The sequence below is a fragment of the Sus scrofa genome, chromosome Y (assembly GCF_054392235.1).
Source record: "Sus scrofa isolate SSC_HxYL_T2T_F1_AM1 chromosome Y, Sscrofa_HxYL_maternal_Yorkshire_Landrace_v2.0, whole genome shotgun sequence".
Lineage (NCBI taxonomy): Eukaryota > Metazoa > Chordata > Mammalia > Artiodactyla > Suidae > Sus > Sus scrofa.
In genome coordinates, this window is record NC_139402.1 from 8,950,657 (window position 1) to 8,970,330 (window position 19,674).

Here is a 19,674-nt window from a genome sequence, read left to right on the forward strand (position 1 = left end):
TAGCTTATAGACCCCAGGTCAGCTGGAACCAGATGATGTTGGTTGGACGTGATGCTGATGCTCAAAACATCACCTGGTTACCTCACCACCAACCAATCAGAAGAACGTCCATGAGCTGATCATGCCCACAGCTGGCAGATCTGCTGTTCGCTCACCCTTCTCCCTCACCCTGTCTTTACAAACCCTCCCCTGAAAGCCAGGGGGGAGTTTGAGTCTTTTGAGCATGAGCTGCCCATTCTCTTTGCTTGGTGCCCTGCAATAAATGCTTCACTTTTCTTCCCCACAACACCCCCTCAGCAGATTTTCTTTATAGCATGCAGACAAGCAGACCCAAGTTCACTTCAGTAAAAACATCATGCTTTGAGCAATGAATCTTAGATCTATGACCCCAAAGACTGAAAAGCAAATATACTAAGGTAGGTGAATGTGACTATTTCTAGGGTAAAAGAACTTCTTCCACATCAAACAGATAAAAAATGAGAATGCGTGGAAAAGGAAAATTAACTTTTCCCTTAATTAGCCAGTATTTCTTCTTTATGCAAATTAGCTACCAAAGCATTTCTTAGTTCTTCCAGCTAGGAAAAACAGCGTTGAAATTAGTACCTAGATGTATTTTCCTATAATAACTGCTCTCTCAAAAATATATAGAAAAAGGAGTGCCTGTCGCGGCTCAGCAGAAACGAATCTGTTTAGTATCCATGAGGACGTAGGTTCGATCCCTGGCCTCGCTTAGTGGGTTAAGGATCCAGCGTTGCTGTGATCTGTGGTGTAGATTGCAGATGCAGCTTGGATCTGGAATTTCTGTGGCTGTGGTGTAGGATGGCAGCTGTGGCTCCAAATCAACCCCTACTTTGGACACCTCCATACGCTGCAGCTGCAGCCCTAAAAAGACTATATATATAAAATGTTTTCAAAACAGACTATGCTTGAATGTTGATTTATGCCAACACAAATCAGGCTTCCAGGAGGAATTCCAGTGTATATGATTAGGCAGAACAATTTGACCGTTGTGTCAAGAGTGACCTTCAAGGTAGAGTCACAACCATGAACACAGAAAAGCAAACACTGACTCCCTAAATTCAAGGGAGAGTTTTCACCTCAGTCGTGATGATTTCAATAAGGATTCTCCTTGAAGAAGGCAAGGCAACAACAGCATGATAACATATTCAACGCACCCAAATTCTGCCCTACCCAGATAATGAAACCCAATAGTGTCTCTTTTCTAATATGGAACCCTCTTCTTCCTTCAGCCAGCACGGCTGCTCTTTACTAGCTGTCAGATCAAACCCGAGGTCTTCAAGCAGTGGGAGCTCATCCACGCTCCCCCTATGTGCCTCCTGATGAATACATCACAACCTCAAAACATCTGTCAGCCCATCAGCATTTATGTAATGCCTCCTGACTGAGATCTTTTTCATGTGCCAAACAGCTTCCCTTTCTAAAGGCAGCTTTCAGGAACCCGTCCTCAGCTGAGAACCAAATCAGAGATTTCCTTTGTATCTTCTTCCATCAGAGGGCAGGAGAAATGAATAGCAAGAGATTAGGAAGCGGTGAGGATAAGGACTTACACAGAGATGCTTCTCCCCTTCCACACGTCCTCACTTTGAAGTTTATTGCAGATGGAAGTCTTTCACACCCGTAAAAATTGCAATGGAGAATCAGAAACACGCTGGATTATGAACATGTCACAAGCTGGATTTAAATCCAAATAGGAACCTATTCTTAATTATGGATGGTGCTATGAGCCTGGTGAAGTTTTCCAAGTTTATTACAGCACACGGGCTACTTTCTAAGCTAAAAAAACCCCACTAGAATGTCCCAGATGCTGCAGGCTAATGATCAGCCCAAAGCACACTAATATGTTTGATAAAAGTTCCCAGCATGAGGGCAGGAAATACTTACCATAAGAATGACAGCACGAGGGAAAGCCAGTCAGGGACACCAGTTCAGGCTGCCTTCAATGCTGGAGGCTGGTTAGAACCTTGAGCTCGCATTCCTGGAGGTTGTGACAGCAAATCTCTCACTGTTTCCATCATTAACTCATGATCTCCCTGCAGGAGCTCTAGCAGGAACCAGCTAGACGCCTTCCCCCATCACCAAGGTCAACCTTGCCATTTAGGAAATGAAGTTTGGAAACAAGGTGCCTGTTTAGCTCCCCAGATTTAAGTTCTTCTTGTTTTTATCTGTTCTACATTCTCTCACTGTCCTTTTTTCTCCATGTCTGCCTTTACCTGTGAGATGCTGTCCACTTGAATGTTCCCCTAATAGCAACAATGGATGGAATACTTGGTAACAAAGTTACACATCAAGCCCTAACTCACTCTTGCTGATGATTTGCTTTTCAACTGCATGGAGACTGAGGAATCTAAGAGCATACATCTCCCCAGGAGAGACCTTATCTCTTGGTAAGCACAGAGACACACAGTCGTGGTTTGTGGGGGTACTTCAGATGATGCCACTTACGGGTATAGGATAGGCTGGAAAATGTGCATCTGACAACTTTTCTTCACCATGCTAGTACAAATATTGCACATGCAGATTGCTTTTTCAAGAGAACACCTGCCAAACTTTCACACACCTAACAAGTTCTTTTCATACGCATTCCATACAAATTTTAATTCCGCCTCTATTAAATAAATAGAATCTCTCTCTTCTTTCCCAGATTATCACATCCCATTTACTTAGAAACATTGTCATGATCCTTACTTAAGGAAATAAGAAGTTGGTATCCAAAAAAAGGGAATTAATTATAATACATGAGAAGTTTTGTTTTACTCTTCCAGTGGTACAAACCCACAACTCTTCTTGACAATCAGCAGCAGCAGCAGCTTTGCCTATGAAATAATCGGTAACTCCCCCAAGATATCAATATGTTGGACAAGAGATGCTTAACATACATCAACTTTCTCCTTGAGGTTGATTATACGAAGTCAGGGAAAAGTTGATTATACAAAGTCAGTATCACAGTAGGCTTTAATGTTTTAAAGTACACAAAGCATCTGAAATTTGGATCCTTTGTTTACTAGAATTGCAAAGAAATAAGGAACGTTCAACTGAGGTTCTTGGGTATCTGGATATTGCACATTTCCATGTGTGCCTGAGTTTTCATTTTCCTCTGAAGATACGTTTTCCTGGGGCTCTACGGATTTAGTCATTACCACATAAATCATGGAAAGCATCTAACACAAAACAAAAACCTTCAAAAGTCACATTCAGTTATGTTTCTGGGGGTTGACCTTTATCCAATAAATTTCACAGATGTCCAATGAAGCCATCCAGATGTTCCACCAAGCAAAACCAATCTTCCTCACCTGTAAGTCTGGCTCTGAATAAACCTGGAAAATGACTAAGCATTTGGAGTTACAGCCCCTGTAAGAACCGAACTCCCCACGGAGATCAAAGCAACATGCCACTGCGCTAAGATGGAGCCCTTAATTACTGCTTTTCAACACAAATCCACACAACCAAATGGGAAACAAAAGTCAAGTGAGTTCCAACACCCAAAAGAAGAGAGAATGAGCACACATGCGCCCCAGCACGGGTGGGTTTCACTAAAAGTACCACTCTTAGATGCAAGGTTCAGAAAGATAATGGAGCTTAAGGTTAAAGGGTACATGTTTTATAAAGGAAATGCATGACCCTCATGCTTACATAAAATGAACAAGTGTCAAAGATTTGATTTAACTCATGAAATACTGCAAGAACCAGTAATATGGTTCATTTGGTTCAAAGGAGAAACATGAGAAATGCAAATATAAATATATTTACACACAAAAAGGTAGGCTGGAATGGACTGAAAGAGATACAAAATGGTCTGTTCTTGGGGTAATTATCAGTTGCGTTCCACTGGACACAATCACTTCCATTTCCAAGGATAAAACTCATCGGTGTTATTATCAACGTTCTACCATTTACAGAGTCAGAAAACCGCTCAAAGGCAAGAACAATGTAGAAAACTCTGGAAGAAGGCAAGAGATAGGACATCCCGTTGTCCTTTCTGTTGCCCATTGTGATGTCATTCACGATTTTTACTGGCTCTAAAAATCACATTTTAATCTTGAGTTTTCAAAAATGTATGGTGATTTGACCTTTTCTTCGTATTGTCGGTTGACCTAGTTCACTCATTCATTCAGCAAATTCTCACCAGCTGACCAACGATTTTCCACACGTGATGGTAGCAACTGTTTGTTTTTTTCCTTTGAATCCATCTAGATGTGTCTTTATCTTGAGAGAAGAATGCAATTTTACTGTTTTATTTTCATTTGTTTTTGGCACATGCAAATGCAACGGCATATAGGAGAGACTGGCAAACCATAGCACATAGGCAAATACAGCCTGGGACTTACTTTTGTACAGTTAGCAAGCCAAGAGTTGTTCTTACATTTTTTTTTAATGGCTGGGGAAAACAATAAATTTTGGTGATGTGAAAATTATATGAAATTCAAATTTCAGGGTCCATACCTAAAGTTTTATTGGAACACAGCCACGTTCCTTTAGTTGTATATTATCTATCACTGATTCCATGCTACAACAGCCACGTGAGTAGTTGCCACAGAGATGTAATGGGCTCCAAAAATGAAAATATTTCCTATCGGGCCTTTCACAGACACTGTGTATGATGAGAATTAGAATTCCTAACACACAACGAGCCTCAGCAAAGGTGCTTGGCACACACCACATGCTCCGTAAACTATGTTTATTTTCCTTCACATAATAAAGTAAACCTGTGGAGAATAGGACCTGCTTTCAAATCTTTTGTATCCCATAAAGCGCAGGGACCAGGGTTTCTCGACCTCCCTTGGCACACTGTTGAACTTGGAGCCAAATCATTCTTCACTGTGAGGAAGTCCTGCATGTTGTCCTCTGTCAGCATTCCTGACCTCCACCCACCACATGCCAGGAGCTTCCCACCATCGGTGTAACAACCGAAAACGTCTCCTACCATTGCCAAATGTCCACTTGGGAGCAAAGTCATTCCAGGTTGAGAACCGCTGGTCTCAAACTATGCTGGGCAGTAAGTCACTGCTCTATATTACCTGGAGTTGAATGATACAAAGAACCCCTGACTTCATAATACCGATGTCATTACAGGAAAAAGGGAAAGATTTTCCTAATACGTAATCATGCTAAGTTAGGTGGATACGACATGGATTATACCTTTTTCCCGAAAGTAATACAGAAATGATGTCCTCTGGAGGAGGAAGAAAGTGTCATCTATGGAGGTCATTCATGGATTCATTCACAAATATTTGCTGAGCAACTATTCCGTGCCAAACACTACCCTCGTCTCTGAAGGTACCCCAATGAACAAAGAGAACACAGTCAGTGCCCCCTGGCATGTGCTTTCTAGTGACGGAGACAGATTCTCAGAGATGAAGGAATAACTACATAATATCCTGTGGGGGTAATACGGACAATGAAGTGTATAAATGGCTGGGCAGTGACCTGGGAAGGCAAGGCTGAGAAGTAGCATTTGTGCTGAGACGTGACTGGTGGGGTGGGGAGGGGGGGTGCTAAGGAAGGAGGGTTCTGGGTGGAAAGAAAAGCAAATTTGATGGAGCAAAGCTGGAGAGAGTTGGGGAGAGCACAGGCAGACGAGACAGCATTGATGCTTTAGAATGAGCAAGATGGAAAGATATTAAATAGTGTGAGGCAGACAGCAGTGTGATTCAGCTTGCGTGTTGAAAGGGTCTTTCCAGCATCCATGTGAGCAGCATAGAAGCTGAGAGACCCAAGAGGATGCTCCTGGAATGGTCCAGGCAAGAGATGCTGGAGGATGGGACAAGGAATGTTGTTCGATGGGAAGAAGAGATCTTATTCTGCAGGGATTCCAAAGGTGATGGGCTTTGAAGAAGCAACCAGAACTAATTAGAAAGTGAGTACTTTCCATAACATATTAGCAAAAATTATCTTTTAACATGTATTCAGAAAATTTTACCATCAGCACTACTTCTTGATTTGGTGTGTGCTTATTTGTTTTTTTAACTCTTCCCCAATGCACATTGGAAATAGGTTTTGGCAAGTTGTTGATCTCTATACAACACAGCATAGAGGGATGACATTCCAAACCTTAGCTCACCTCTACCAATTTGCTGAGTGATTCCAGGGCCATTAACAAGGACGTATGCCTGAATCCCCCCATCTGTAAAATGGAATTACCATCACTCACCATTCACCTCATCAACCTAAAGATCAAGAGGAAAAGCCTACACGGTCCCTCCTAAATCTCAAAAGAAATGCCAGCTCTAACTCCAAAGGAGATAAGCTCTGATCAACCTGTGAGATCCGTCCCCATGGATTCAGACTAAAGATGGTTCTTAAATTTACACTGTCTTTATAACAGATTCCAAAGTTTCTGGTGGAGTTAGCTGTCACTTATTGATTCCTTTTTGCATTCTGGCAAAAGGAATTGATCCTTGTGCAATTCCGACTCTCCTGTCAGCCTTGATCAGTCAATTACAAAATACGGTTCAACACTCTGTATTCCCTAGGGCCGCAATGTTCTCTAATTAGGATATTTTTAAAGCAGTTCAAATGAACCTCTTCCATTTGGATTTCAAGCGTGTAAAAATGAATTAATTGCTTGATATGATAAGGAGAAAGGGGGGCAATGTAAAAGAATACTGATATAGTAAGTTATCATTCATGTACAACCCAACTAACAAAACTGGGCAAAACATTACTGATGAAATTCAGTTTGTCTCATAGCCATACATATGCCACCCCCACATACACACATCCTTTCCTGCAAGGATGACATAAACAAATTACACATACACACACACACACCAAAAAAAAAAAAAAAAAAACAGCTGAAGAACAACTAATATAATAGATACCAGAAAAGGTCTTACCAGAGCAAATGCTTATGATACCATATAAAAAGACTAAAAGGATCATAAACCAGACATCTCATTTCTCTCCAGGATCTAGAGAGTCAGAGCTAAGCAAAGCTGACATTTACCAAATGTTTTCGCAGTCACATAATTCTGTTCTGTTTTTCATAGCATTCATGTGGATTAAATGATACAACGCACACGAGGGTCAGAATGTAGCATTAGAATAAAGTTTTAGGTTTAGAAACATTATTCTCCCATCATTTACTTTGAGATGATATGTTTCAAAGACCTTTCAAAATAATACTGTTCTTCATAAATACGCTATTTCATATGATTGAGTATTGCTCAGATGAAATTTTGGCTGTCAAAGAAAGGAAGGCTTTACTGTTTAGTCTAATAGTAGGATCCATGAAAGAAATCTCATCAAACACTCTTACAATCCCAAAGTGCTCCAGTATTTAAAGCAAGCTCAAACTTTATTCACTTATATAATCTGAATGTAAAAGCTACTTTCAGACTGGAACTAAATCATCTATTACATTTTTTTAAGATTATGATGTTTTGGGACTGAAGCAAGAAATTTATGCTTTGAAACATATGAATGAGTATAATGACAACTTTAGAGCATGTGTGTGCAACAAAAAATACTCAAAAATGGAAGAGACTGCTTAAAGAATCAAATTAATTAACCAGCAACTCCTACACACAAACAAAATAAACACACACAAAATAACTTAGGACAAAATAGAATGCATTAAATCTTCTGGTCTAACCCGAAGATGTGTCCCCTTAAAAAATGTTTTGATCAAAGAGATGACAGAATAAATACACAAATAAGGTAGTATATAGAAATATTGCTACATGCATCACAATCGCAATAGTGGCTACACTAACTAAATCTATGCAAGTGATAAAACCTCATAGAACTATATGGACACATTGTATCAATGTCAATTTTCTGCCTGTAATATTGTTCTACAAATACATGAAGTGCGATTATTGGTATAAACCAGGTAAAAAGTACATGCGATTTCTCTGTACTAGCTTTGCAACTTCCTGTGACTCCACAGTTGCTCCAAAATTTAAAGTTGTTTTTTTTTTTTTTTAATATTGATAAAGTTGTAGGCAACATACCTTAGAACACTGCTTGTGATTCTGGCACCAGACCAGGGAACCATTGTTCTGCAAAAAAGAAAAAGATATATTGACTCATTAGACAATTTTCTATTTGAAAACGAAATACACCTGTCTGTGTATGATTATAATTTGAAAATATTTGCATTGCAGTTCCGTGGCCACCTAGCAGTTAAGGATCCTGTGTTGTCACTGCTGTGGCTTGGGTCACTGCTGTAGCTTGGGTTCTATTCCTGGCCTGGGACTTCTGCACACCATGCGACGCAGCCAAAAATTAATTAATTAAAAGAGTTGCATTAACAAAAGACAAATCTTGCCATTGTGATTAATGTCTGTCCTTATGAAAGAGAAAATGAGTTTCTAATGGAAATCCTGTTTTGTTCCTGACTTCATGATATATATATATATATATATATATATATATATAAAATGAAGATTTCATGTTGTTTCAAAAGGAAAACTGAGTCATCTCTTGGGGTGTGCTGAGCAATAGAACACATACCGGCAGGAACATGACTCCTAGACATTTCTTCCGTAGTAAGCAGTTTGAGTAAATTTACCAGCTGGCATCCTGGAGGCTTTCTATTCCAACCAATTCAGTGATAAGACTTTGAGCCTGACAGTCAGATCCCACGGGAAAAATCTTCTGTCTCCTTTTCAGCTGGCTGTAACTGACAAGGGACTTCCTATGTCTGCCCCTCAGTTTATCCATCTGTAAAGCCTAAGGACAGTATCTCCTCTGTGAAGTCAGTGGGAGAACCAAGGGAGGGAATCTGTGCAAACCACTCAGCATGGTCTGACAGTCAGTCACTCAGTATATACCAAACACCAGGACGATAATCTTCTATCCCTAGTATGTGAACTTCTGCTTGAAACTTGTTATTCCACCTGACTACATTGTTGGTGATACTTGGGTTGTGTTATGTAACATCACACTGTGCTAGGCTAGGGTGGTAGGAAGCAATAATAGAAGCCGATAATGAAGATGTTGTGTCCTCCAGTTCTTTGAAGTTTGGGCATGAGATGAAGTAGTCCATTTCTTATGTTTGAACACCTGAACTGTTAATTTTAAGAATAGCAGGATAAACAGAATGGTATTACCTTTCTTTGCAGCTAAGAGCAATGAACATGGAGCCAATGAGACGTCTTTTAGAAAATATTCTTGTAATAAGTTTATTGATATAGAATTCACATTTACAGAAGTCACTCATTTCACGTGTACAGCTCAGTGGGTTTTAGTGTAAAGGCTATGCAACCATGAAGGTTCATGATGTGTGGGCCTTTCCATCACACCACACAGAAACCCGTACCTCTTACCAATCCCTCCCCCTCCCCGGGCCTGATGACCATTAATCTCCTTTCCTTCTGATAGATTTACCCAGTCTGGACATTTCACATAAGCAAAATCACACGATCCGTGGGCTTCTGTGTGTGGCTGCTTTTATAAAGTTGTACGTTACATCAAATGCCACAGTCTTGTTGCTTCATCCATACTGTCATCTATGTCAACCCTTTGACCTTTCTCATTGTCAAATTCCCTTGTGTGGATATTAGCTCATCCACTCCCAATAAGACATCTTGACATATCCCATCCGCAATAATATATCCTAATAATATTCGATTCCCCGAACCACTGGGTAGATGTCAACAGTATAGGGTTAGAAATTTTCCTCTTTTCTGTGAAGATCATGAGGCCAAAAGGTCTCCGTCCCACAGGAAAGCTCTAGCTCTTCAATCTCTCCATCACACCGCCCTAACGCTCTGCTCTACAGGCTTAACTCCCCCAAAGGCTGCATATTCCTATGATTTTAGATAAGTCTGGGATCTGCTGCTCATCCCTTTACCAAGCCCTCCTCATCCACAGCTCTCATCTCTCTCACCAACGTTCATCAGGCTCATAAGCAGGGGCTGAAGCTGGAGCTGAATACAAACTTGGGTGAGGTTAAGTCTGATCCTGGGAGGGTTTATACCAGCGACATCATTAGGTTGGGCAGAGGCCAAAGCTGGACAAATAGAGCATGTGGTTTAATTTGTGGAAATGACATGCTTGCAGAAAGAGTGCATGAAAGAAGACATTATGGGCAAACTGGTGTATCATAAAAGGAGCCGTTGGCCTGGTGACACACTCAAAGTTCACAGGGGGGTTAGGTGGACTGCGATGTCATAAACAGGGTGACAACTGCACAAACAGCAGGGGACAAATGTTGAGAAGTATATTATTATGGGAAAGCTGAGAGGAGGGTCCAGGGTAGCATTGGAGAACTTCTATCCTCATCAAATTTTCTAGGAAGGGTCCTTCCTCCTTGTCCCATGCAGGGGTGCATCCTGCTGGGACCTCCAAGGGCCACATCTGTCAGAGCACATCCTGGTCCCATGGCAAGTGCTTTGTGCTCCTGGCCCAGAGATGGAAACCAGGGAAGTCCCTTCTAAAGAGACTCAAGGCTAAAGTGAATGGACTCCAGTTTGGATACAAGGTCAAGGCCAGATCTTTACTCACCAGGATCATGTTTCTGAGGACCTTCTGCCTCTCTGAGTCAAGTCAGAGGGTCTGCTCCTTGCTCTGAGAACTTTGACCTGGGACCAGCTTCCACCTCCTTCCCATCCAGGTCTTTCCTTGCCTGGAGAGCTAGGAAGGACCTCTGCAGCCCTGCCTCTGCTGCATTTGCAGGATCACTCTCGAGAGATGAATCTTACTCTCTCCTGCTGGGATCTATTTTCTCTGATCTAAGTCTTAGCTCCTCAACCAGTGTGTGGTCCAAGAGACTGGCCTTCCTGCTTCCTCTTTGCTTGAAAGTTTCCCTGGTTCTCAGAGATGGCATCCATCCAAGGCCAGGCGAGGGTAACAGAGTGAAAAAGTAGGCTTGACAACAGCCGCTTGTCCCAAAAGAGCAGTTGACAAGAATACTATTAATGGGATATGATGCCCCTGACATGGTCATTATCAAATAAATGATGTTATGAGGACACGACTGGCCACTTCTACATGGCAGGCACTTGCTCTGTGTTTGACATACTCCCGCCACATAATCATCCCATGTGTGGCACAAGCTTCGTTTATCTGTTTTACACTAAAGAAAGCAAGAGTCACAGAGGGCCACTGAAATAGGCACATCCTGAAGCCAGTGGTTAGACTCAACAGTGACTGCCACACTGACGAAAGCTGAGTGAGACAAAGGGTGACGTTTCGCAGTGGGCTGTGAAGGAAGCTCCAGATTTACAAGCCTGGAAGGAGGTATGGGTCCAGCTGGTCCTGACCGTCATAAGGACATCAAGTCGATGGGCTGGAGCAGAGACAAGGAGAGGAGACCGGTGCACAGGTAGAAAGCAGATCACAGTGGAGTTTGGCTTATCAACGGAAATACTTTTTTTTTTTAATTTAGTAACTGTCACAGGGTTAAAAAAAATTAAGGATGAGAGCTGTGAGGAGCTCTGGATATGGCATACCTTGGTCAGAAACCTTTTTGTTCCCTTTGTAGGTAAAATGGCCAAAACCTTAACAGCAAAACCACAAAGAACCTGTCAAAGATTGCCTTAAGTAGCCCAGCAAATGCAACCTCTGTCTACTGCCAGGCCTACCCAGAGACACAGTGCCCCCATCCTATTGGCTCCAACACCCCAAGAGCCACAAAGCCCATCTGGTATTTACACCTTATTGGGAATTAACATCAGTGCACTCCCTCAACCAAAGCATTTTCATTCGAAGCAAAATTTCTCATTAATCATAAAATGAAAAGCTGTCATTAGAAAGAAATATTTGGGGCAAGAGCAAGCAGCCAAGAATGATTATTACGATTATAATCATTTTTTTTTATTACTGAAGATAGTATGTCATGGCTTGCTTGGGAAGATTAAAAAGATAATCCATGTATGTCGCAAAATGTTTGGCACAAGGTAGATGTACCAAAAAGGGAAAAAAAAGCCATTGTGATTAGTGATGTGCTTGTTTGCCATTGTTATTGTCTTGAGGAGTGGGGGAGTGACCTTGGACTTTAAGATCTGCCAGCTCCTGAGTGCAACAGGCATTCTATGCTAACCCCTTCCAGCTCACTAGTGAGGCTCAAAGGCAGGGAGGGTCTTTTCCCCGAGTGCTGGCAATCTTCCAATGGTTGCTAATGTGATGAGGGGGCAACGGTAATATTTTTGCTTTCACTGCCTTTGATTGGCTGTTTGTATAGCCTTGAGGGTGAATGGTCTATGCATTTTTACCATTTCTGTTTTGGAGAGTTTACCCCTTTCTGAGCAACGGCAGCAGCTATTAGAACCAATTAGATTGAATAATCATTTGTCTGTAATAGACACTGTAAAATTTCTTCCAGGACATCACTTGTCTTTTTGAATTTATTCATGGGGTTTCTTTCAAGCAAAAATGTTCCCCCCACACACATACACATTTCCTCCCCAAATGTATCTCTATTTCCTTTTTGGTTTTGGGCTTTCCTTTTTTTTTCTTAAAATAATCCCCCCACCCCTAGTCAAAGTTTTGCAGCTGTTCTATGCTTTTGCCTTTATTAACCAGCATCTGCCATATGATTTAATTCATCTCTACATAGAACTTCTAAGACCCCTGCCTGATGGCATCAAGGATGTCTGTAAATCCCCGAGTAACTCCAGCCACTGTGTTTTGGCCAGGTGTGCACCTACATCGCACCATCCACCTGCTTACCTGGAAGCTTTCTGAGCAGCACAGCAATGGAAAAATACAAGAATCCAGTACATTTCGACATCCCGCCTGGGGGGAAGTTTTTAGCCAGATTACGATAGGCTTCACCAGTTAAGCCGCTTGACAACACAAAATAAAATACAGTATGGGCAATAAAGTCTCATTCTGGCTTAGAGCCAGCAAAATAAAGAGACAAAGTACATGAGGCATGAAAGGCGTTTGCCTCTAGAATCATCACTGTAACCTCCAGGTAGGATCAGACAGCGGGACTTTGTAATTATACAAAGATTACATCCTGTATTTTATTGGTTTAACTAGATCAAACATGAATGCCAGTCAATCCAACTTTCAAAGAGTTTATATAAGTTCAATCAGCTGCACCCAGACACTATCTCAATGACATTTTCAAAGTCTCTCCAGTCCTAGCCTTTTGATTTTTTTCCTTAAAGAAAAATAATTCTTCAAAAGCTTCAAGTAAAGAAAACACTTCACTCAAAGACACCCCACAAGGGAAGGATAAATGGAGATGAAAACTAGTTATCTATATACAACCACGTGAAAAGAAAAAAGAGAATTAGAAGAGATCCCACGTTTTTTAGCATAAGCAGGTGTTGGAGTGGCAGGGCAACAAGGACTGGCGAGTGTGCCATTTTGAAAAAGGAACACTGAATGACTGTCCAAGAGCAGGACAGAACATCTGACCTGAAACTGTTCCAGAAAACCCATGAGACCTAAACTTTACCACTCCACCCTATGAAACTACAAATAATTTGCTGTGACTCTCAACGATTTTGTTTTCCTGTTCAGTGTAAAGTGTTTACTTTTAATTTTTTCAAATTGTTATTTCCCCAATACAATTTTTTTCCTACTGTAGAGCATAGAGCATGGTGCCTCAGTTACACATACAAGTATACATTCTTTTCTCCCCCATTAGCATGCTCCATCATAAGTGACTAGACATAGTTCTCAGTGCTACACAGCAGGATCTCATTGTTAACCCATTCCAAAAGCAATAGTCTGCATCCATTAACCCCAAGCTCCCAATCCATCCTCCCCCTCCCTCTAGGCAACCACAAGTCTATTCTCCAAGTCCATGAGTTTTTTTTCCTGTGGGAAGGTTCATTTGTGCCGTATATTAGATTCCAGAAGTAAGTGATATCATACGGTATTTGTCTTTCACTGACTTACTTCACTCAATATGAGAGTCGCTAGTTCCATCCATGTTGCTGCAAATGGCATTCTTTTGTCCTTTTTGATGGCTGAGTAGTATTCCATTGTGTATATATACCACATCTTCCCAATCCAATCATCTGTCAATGGACATTTGGTTTGTTTCTATGTCTTGGCTATCGTGAATAGTGCTGCAATGAACGTGCAGGTGCATGTGTCTTTTTTAAGGAAAGTTTTGTCTGGACATATGCCCAAGAGTGGGATTGCTAGGTCATATGGTAGTTCTATGTATAGTTTTCTAAGGTACCTCCATACTGTTCTCTACAGTGGTTATACGAGCTTACATTCCCACCAATAGTGCAGGAGTGTTCCCTTTTCTCCACAGCCCCTCCAGCATTTGTTATTTGTGGACTTATTAATGACATTCTGGCTGGTGTGAGGTAGCATCTCATAGTAGTCTTGATTTACATTTCTCTAATAATCAGGGATATTGGGCATTTTTTCATGTGCTTGTTGACCATCTGTATATCTTCCTTGGAGACATATCTATTCAGGTCATTTGCCCATTTTTCCATTGGGTTGTTGGTTTTTTTGCTGTTGAGTTGTATGAGTTGTTTGTATATTTTAAAGATTAAGCCCTTGTCAGTTGCATCATTTGAAACCATTTTCTCCCATTCTGTAGGTTTGTCTTTTGTTTATGTGTAAAAACAAAAGACCCACAATTGCCAAAGCAATTCTGAGGAACAAAAACCAAGCAGGAGGCATAACTCTCCCAGACTTCAGGCACTATTACAAAGCCACAGCCATCAAGATACTGTGATCCTGGTACCAAAACAGACATACAGACCAATAGAACAGAACAGAGAACCCAGAAATAAACCCTGACACCTATGGTCAATTAATCTTTGACAAAGGAGGCAAGAACATGAAATGGGAAAAACGTAAAGCTTTTAAAAATGAAGGCATGTTTTAAAATTTAGGAATTCGTTTTAATCCAGAACATTTTCCTATTATTTTGGAATTATGGAATAAAAGAGTTGATTTCATTTACTATGCTGAGGATATTCCCTTCCATTGCCAATACGCTCCCAAGTGTCTCATGTTTTCAACAGCATCTAAAAGAGGACTTCAGGAGACCTGAACTGAGACTAAGCATTTCCACGGCTCGAAAGATTTTTTTAAAAGTGAATCTTTGTCGCTGATCATCACAACTATGTATTCATTGAAAATATTCCTCAGGAAGCTTACGTGCATATTACTAAGTGAGAGAAGCCCATCTGAAAAGGCTACTTATTGCATGATTCCTACTCTTAGACATTCTAGAAAAGGCAAAACTCTGGCAACCATAAAAGGATCAGTGGTTGCCAAGGGTTGAGGAGGGTGGGGCATGAACAGGCAGAGCCGAGAGGGTTTCAGAGCAGTGAAACTACTGTGTATGATACTGTAGCGGTGAATGCATGCCCTTATACCTTTGTCTAAACCCAGAGAATGTTCAAGAGTGAAGCCGGGTGTAAACTATAGACTTGGGGTGATGATGACATGTCAGTGAAAGTTTATCGGTGAAGCAAATGTACTACTAGGGAGGGATGTTGATGACAGGAGAGCCTATGCCTATGTGGGGGCAGAGGATATATGGAAACTCTTTGTATTTTCTGCTCAGATTTGCTGTGCACCTGAAACAGCTCTAAAACCCAAAGTCTACTTAAAAAGAAAAAAGAAGCTATGTGTTTATAGCTGCTGTTTATAAATAAGATTTCTTTCAAATGTATAGATCATCCTAAGTAAATACACAGGCTTGTCATTAACCAGTGCACCTAAAAATATTTCTCTCTGGATTCTACAAATCCCTCACAATGAGTTGCATTCTATGGGGAAATACTATTTGATCACACACAGACACCTCTGCAGACGCCCAGCCTTCCCTGCTGGCCCCCTGCCACCGGAATGCGTGCCCTGGCCATAGTCTCTGCTTCTCTGCTTTACCCCTGGCAGCTTGCCTGGGAATGAGAACCTTTGTAAGTGCTGTCCTCCCACCCAGACCTTGTCTCTCCCCAAGTCAACTTCCATACATCCTTCAGGTTACTGCAAATGCCACTTCTTCCAGGAAGCCTCTCCAGACTCCCTCTCCCTGATGGCAACAGCTCCCCTGTTGCACGTGCTCTCGTGGCCCCCAGCACGTCTCTTCTAAAGCACTCCATCATGGTTGGCAAGTCGAAATGTATGTGTATTTCTTTTTCTTAATGATCACCGCCCCCACCTCCACTGTCACCTATGACCTCCTTGAAGACAGCGTCTGTCTAGATCTCCCCCTCATCGTTGGTGCCCTCATAATCTTCACGGATATTGATTGAATCAATACATGAATGGAATACGGAGTCACACACATGGATTGAAATGTTCACCATGAGGCCACTAGGAACTGAAAAGAATGCCAAACACATTTTTCATCTTTGCTGGGTAGAGCTTTTAGGAAACAGCATCATTATTTTGCTTCCTATAGAGTAAAGGCCCAAGATATTTGGCGTGAGTGTATGAAAAACAGAGCAAACAAGTATATTCAGAATCGGGTACCAATTATTTAAGAAATAATCATGTGAATGATCTTTTTACAGATGTACCTAAAATCATCTAAAGTAAATTTATAGCATGGCAAGTGTCAGGCTATGCCATACGGGGAAACATTAAGTTTTATGAGTACTTTACTATGAGTTTTCAGAAGACCTATGTGCACAGATTCTATCTGTGGGAGAGGACAAGATGAGAAGGCGCTTTTTTCCACTTCCTGTCCCTGAGAGAATGATAGGGCCCAGCACGGAATGTGAGATAACTGGCTTCTCTTACCCATCTTCCAGCAACAGCCTTACAACTTTAATCTCCTCCAAGAGGCTGCATTGCCTCATTCATTCTTGCCACAGCTACGATTCTGGATATACACTCCCTCGATATAAATTCTATTCTCAAATATTACCATATTTGGTAAGAGCAGTTATATCTTCAGGAGAAAATTCTGATAAACTGTGCACTCTCCAGAAAATCACACAAAGCCCTGGAAGATTTCAAGACGGAATCAATGACACACGCTGATAAATCCAACCTTAGGTAGCTGTAGAGAGAGAGCATGAAATGTAATCCCTAAAATTTAGTAAAAGACTCGTATTACAAAGAAAGGGACACATGAGCAATAGAGGACCCCCAGGGGTGAAACAACTACAGCCTTGTTCCTGGGGAACCTAAAACACAAAGAAACATCTGTATGCATTTTCTTCTTCTCCCCGCTCCTCCTGCACAGCAGGGATAAGAAAAAAGTTTGATGAACGCAGACCTGAAGGCAGGCATGCTCAAACATCACTCTCAAGTGTTTACTTCGCTTGTACATTGTGTGGATGCTCCCAATTCCAGGAACCTCTCACCAATCACCACGCCTGCCCATCTAGAGAGTAAACAAACACGCAGGCAATGAAGTACCCAGGTGGGCAGGGCTCAGGTATGGGGTTCTTGGGGTAGGTATGGCTGCCGCAAAGTGCCGGAAGGGTTCTTTCCAAGGTGGGTGATGTTGGTCGGCCATACCTGCTTCTGTTTCCAGCCCTGACTTCTGAAGTGTCCCTGACTTTCCTTTTAAGGATTGATGGGTGTCTGGGTGATAGTGGGAAAGACAAGACTAGGAAGAGAAGGGAGGAGCTATAGGGGAGGCCAGCATGCTCAGACATCAGTGGAAAGAATAGAGAAGACAGACAGAAAGGGGCCCCAAGCTCTGGGGTAAGTGGCCTCCTAGGTCCCTGGGCATAAACATGAGACGTTAACTGCCCTTTAATATGAAAGCACATTTTTCTTTTGTCATCAAGAGGTGAAGGTGAACCTGCACTGTTTAAGATTACAGCCCAGCCACACAAGAGCCATTGGCGGGAGAACTGCCACCAGCCGCCAGTGTCCCTCAGCTGTCCCTGTGCTGGGTGTCTGAATGCGGAGGTGGCACTTTCCTGATTCTAGGATGCTACACGTAGTTCTATAGCTTCGGTTCAGTCTCCACGGTAACAAGGACTGTCTCACCTTGGACGTGGGGTCCCCACAAACATCCCAGCAGTCCACAGTAGTTAGAGACGAGGCACAGAAAGTCTGGTGGGAAAGAGGAGGTGCTAAGTTCTTGAAACAGGATTCGTGACGAGGATCCACTCGTCTGGACCTAGAACATACCCTTTCAACACCCTTAGGCACGCTGCTGAGATATCACACCCCATGGGGACACACCACCCAGACTGGAGACTTCAGATGGTTTCTGAAGTCGGGGTGTCTTTTATCACAACTGTGATGAATGTACCAAAGTCACTGGGGGCCAGGTGGCAGTCATGACATGGAGGTCAACCTTTCACACGTGTCAACATGTGGTCCCGGCTGTGCACACTATCGCTATTTAAACTGAGTTGTGTACCTTGTTGGTTCTACACGTGATGGGTATAAGTACCATTAAAAGGTGATTCCTGCTGTGGCTCAGTGGGTTAAGAACCCAACTAGAATACATGAAGATGCAGATTTGATCCCTGGCCTCCCTCAGTGGGTTAAGGATCCAGCATTGCCACGAGCTGTAGCATAGAGTACAGATGGGGCTCAGATCCCATATAGCTGTGGCTGTGGTGTAGGGCAGGAGCTGCAGGTCTGATTCAGCCCCTAACCTGGGAACTTCCATATGCTGAGGGTGCAGCCCTAAAAAGACAAACAAACAAACAAACAAGTTAAAAGATGATTAAAGTAATTACACTAAAATTTGTCATGGAAAGGAAAAATTATTCTGTTCTCAGAAATGCAAAGAATAAAGAGGTGTAGTAAATATTCATTGTGGAAACTATTCATGGAACTTTCATATTTTCAAATGTTCTTGCTACCAATAACTAATACGTCCTAGGATTTAAGAAGGAATGTGTCATATGTGGATGAATCTGTGCTCCACATTCTTATTAATTAATGTCTGCAGAAAAGGATTCACCATCTCATGCACAACTGCAAAGGAAGGCAGAAGAAATTACCACAGCTCTTGAACCAGATGAAAGGTGTTACAAGAGATGAGTGAGGCCAAATGGTGCTTTGTGAAAGATGATCGCTAAACCATGTGTCATTATTTACTATCATTTTAAAAAAAATCTTAGGGTTACATAGAAATGGATGTCCCGTCCACAGCTTCTTAGATCCAGTGAAATCTTGTACCTCGATATATGCACGCTGGCTCTCCACGAAGCCCGTCCTTCTCAAGCCCCTCCTTCTCTGGATGACACATCTCTTTCTTTCTTTCTCTCTCTCTCTCTCTCTCTCTCTCTCTCTTTCTTTCTCCTAGGGCTGCAGGTGCAGCCTATGGAAGTTCCCAGGGGTCAAATCAGAACCAGAGCTGGCCCGCCCTACACCACTGCCATACCAATGCAGGATCCGTGACCCACTGAGCGAGGCCAGGGATCAATCCTGCATCCTCATGGATACTGGTCAGATTTGTTTCCACTGAGCCATGACTCCCCTGTGACACATCTTGACAGTCCCTCTTTTGGGGGCCGACCCGCTTTCCCCAATCAGCATCCAGGAATGATCAGTGAGGGATTTGTTGAGCAGATCACTCTTTTCTAGAAAGTGGTCTGGGAGGATAAGGTGCAGGGCGTGGCCAGGGGACGTAGGAAGGCCTGTCCACACCACAGGCCCTGCACCAAGGTAAACCAGGATTGTTTCTGAGCATCTCCCCAGGGCCGTGCATGGACAATCCCCACAGCAGGAAGCTGGGAGGAAGGAGCTTCCTGTGCAGCGTGCTTTTCCCTAGGTCCCCAGAACTGAGATGAGTTTCCATAAAAAGTGCATGTAACGGGGGGAGTTTTAAGGAGCGAAGTGAAAGGTGGCCCA

General features: G+C 42.3%; 1 protein-coding gene across 1 annotated transcript in view; it reads right to left on the bottom strand.

Annotated features, from left to right (window-relative positions):
- Positions 1-19,674, bottom strand: part of LOC100154011 (anosmin-1) — a 201,311-nt gene that overhangs the window by 156,023 nt on the left and 25,614 nt on the right. Inside the window, exon 2 of the mRNA XM_085008999.1 lies at positions 7,974-8,021. Within this exon, the coding sequence (XP_084865125.1) occupies positions 7,974-8,021 (48 nt within the window). The remainder of the gene's footprint in view (positions 1-7,973; positions 8,022-19,674) is intronic.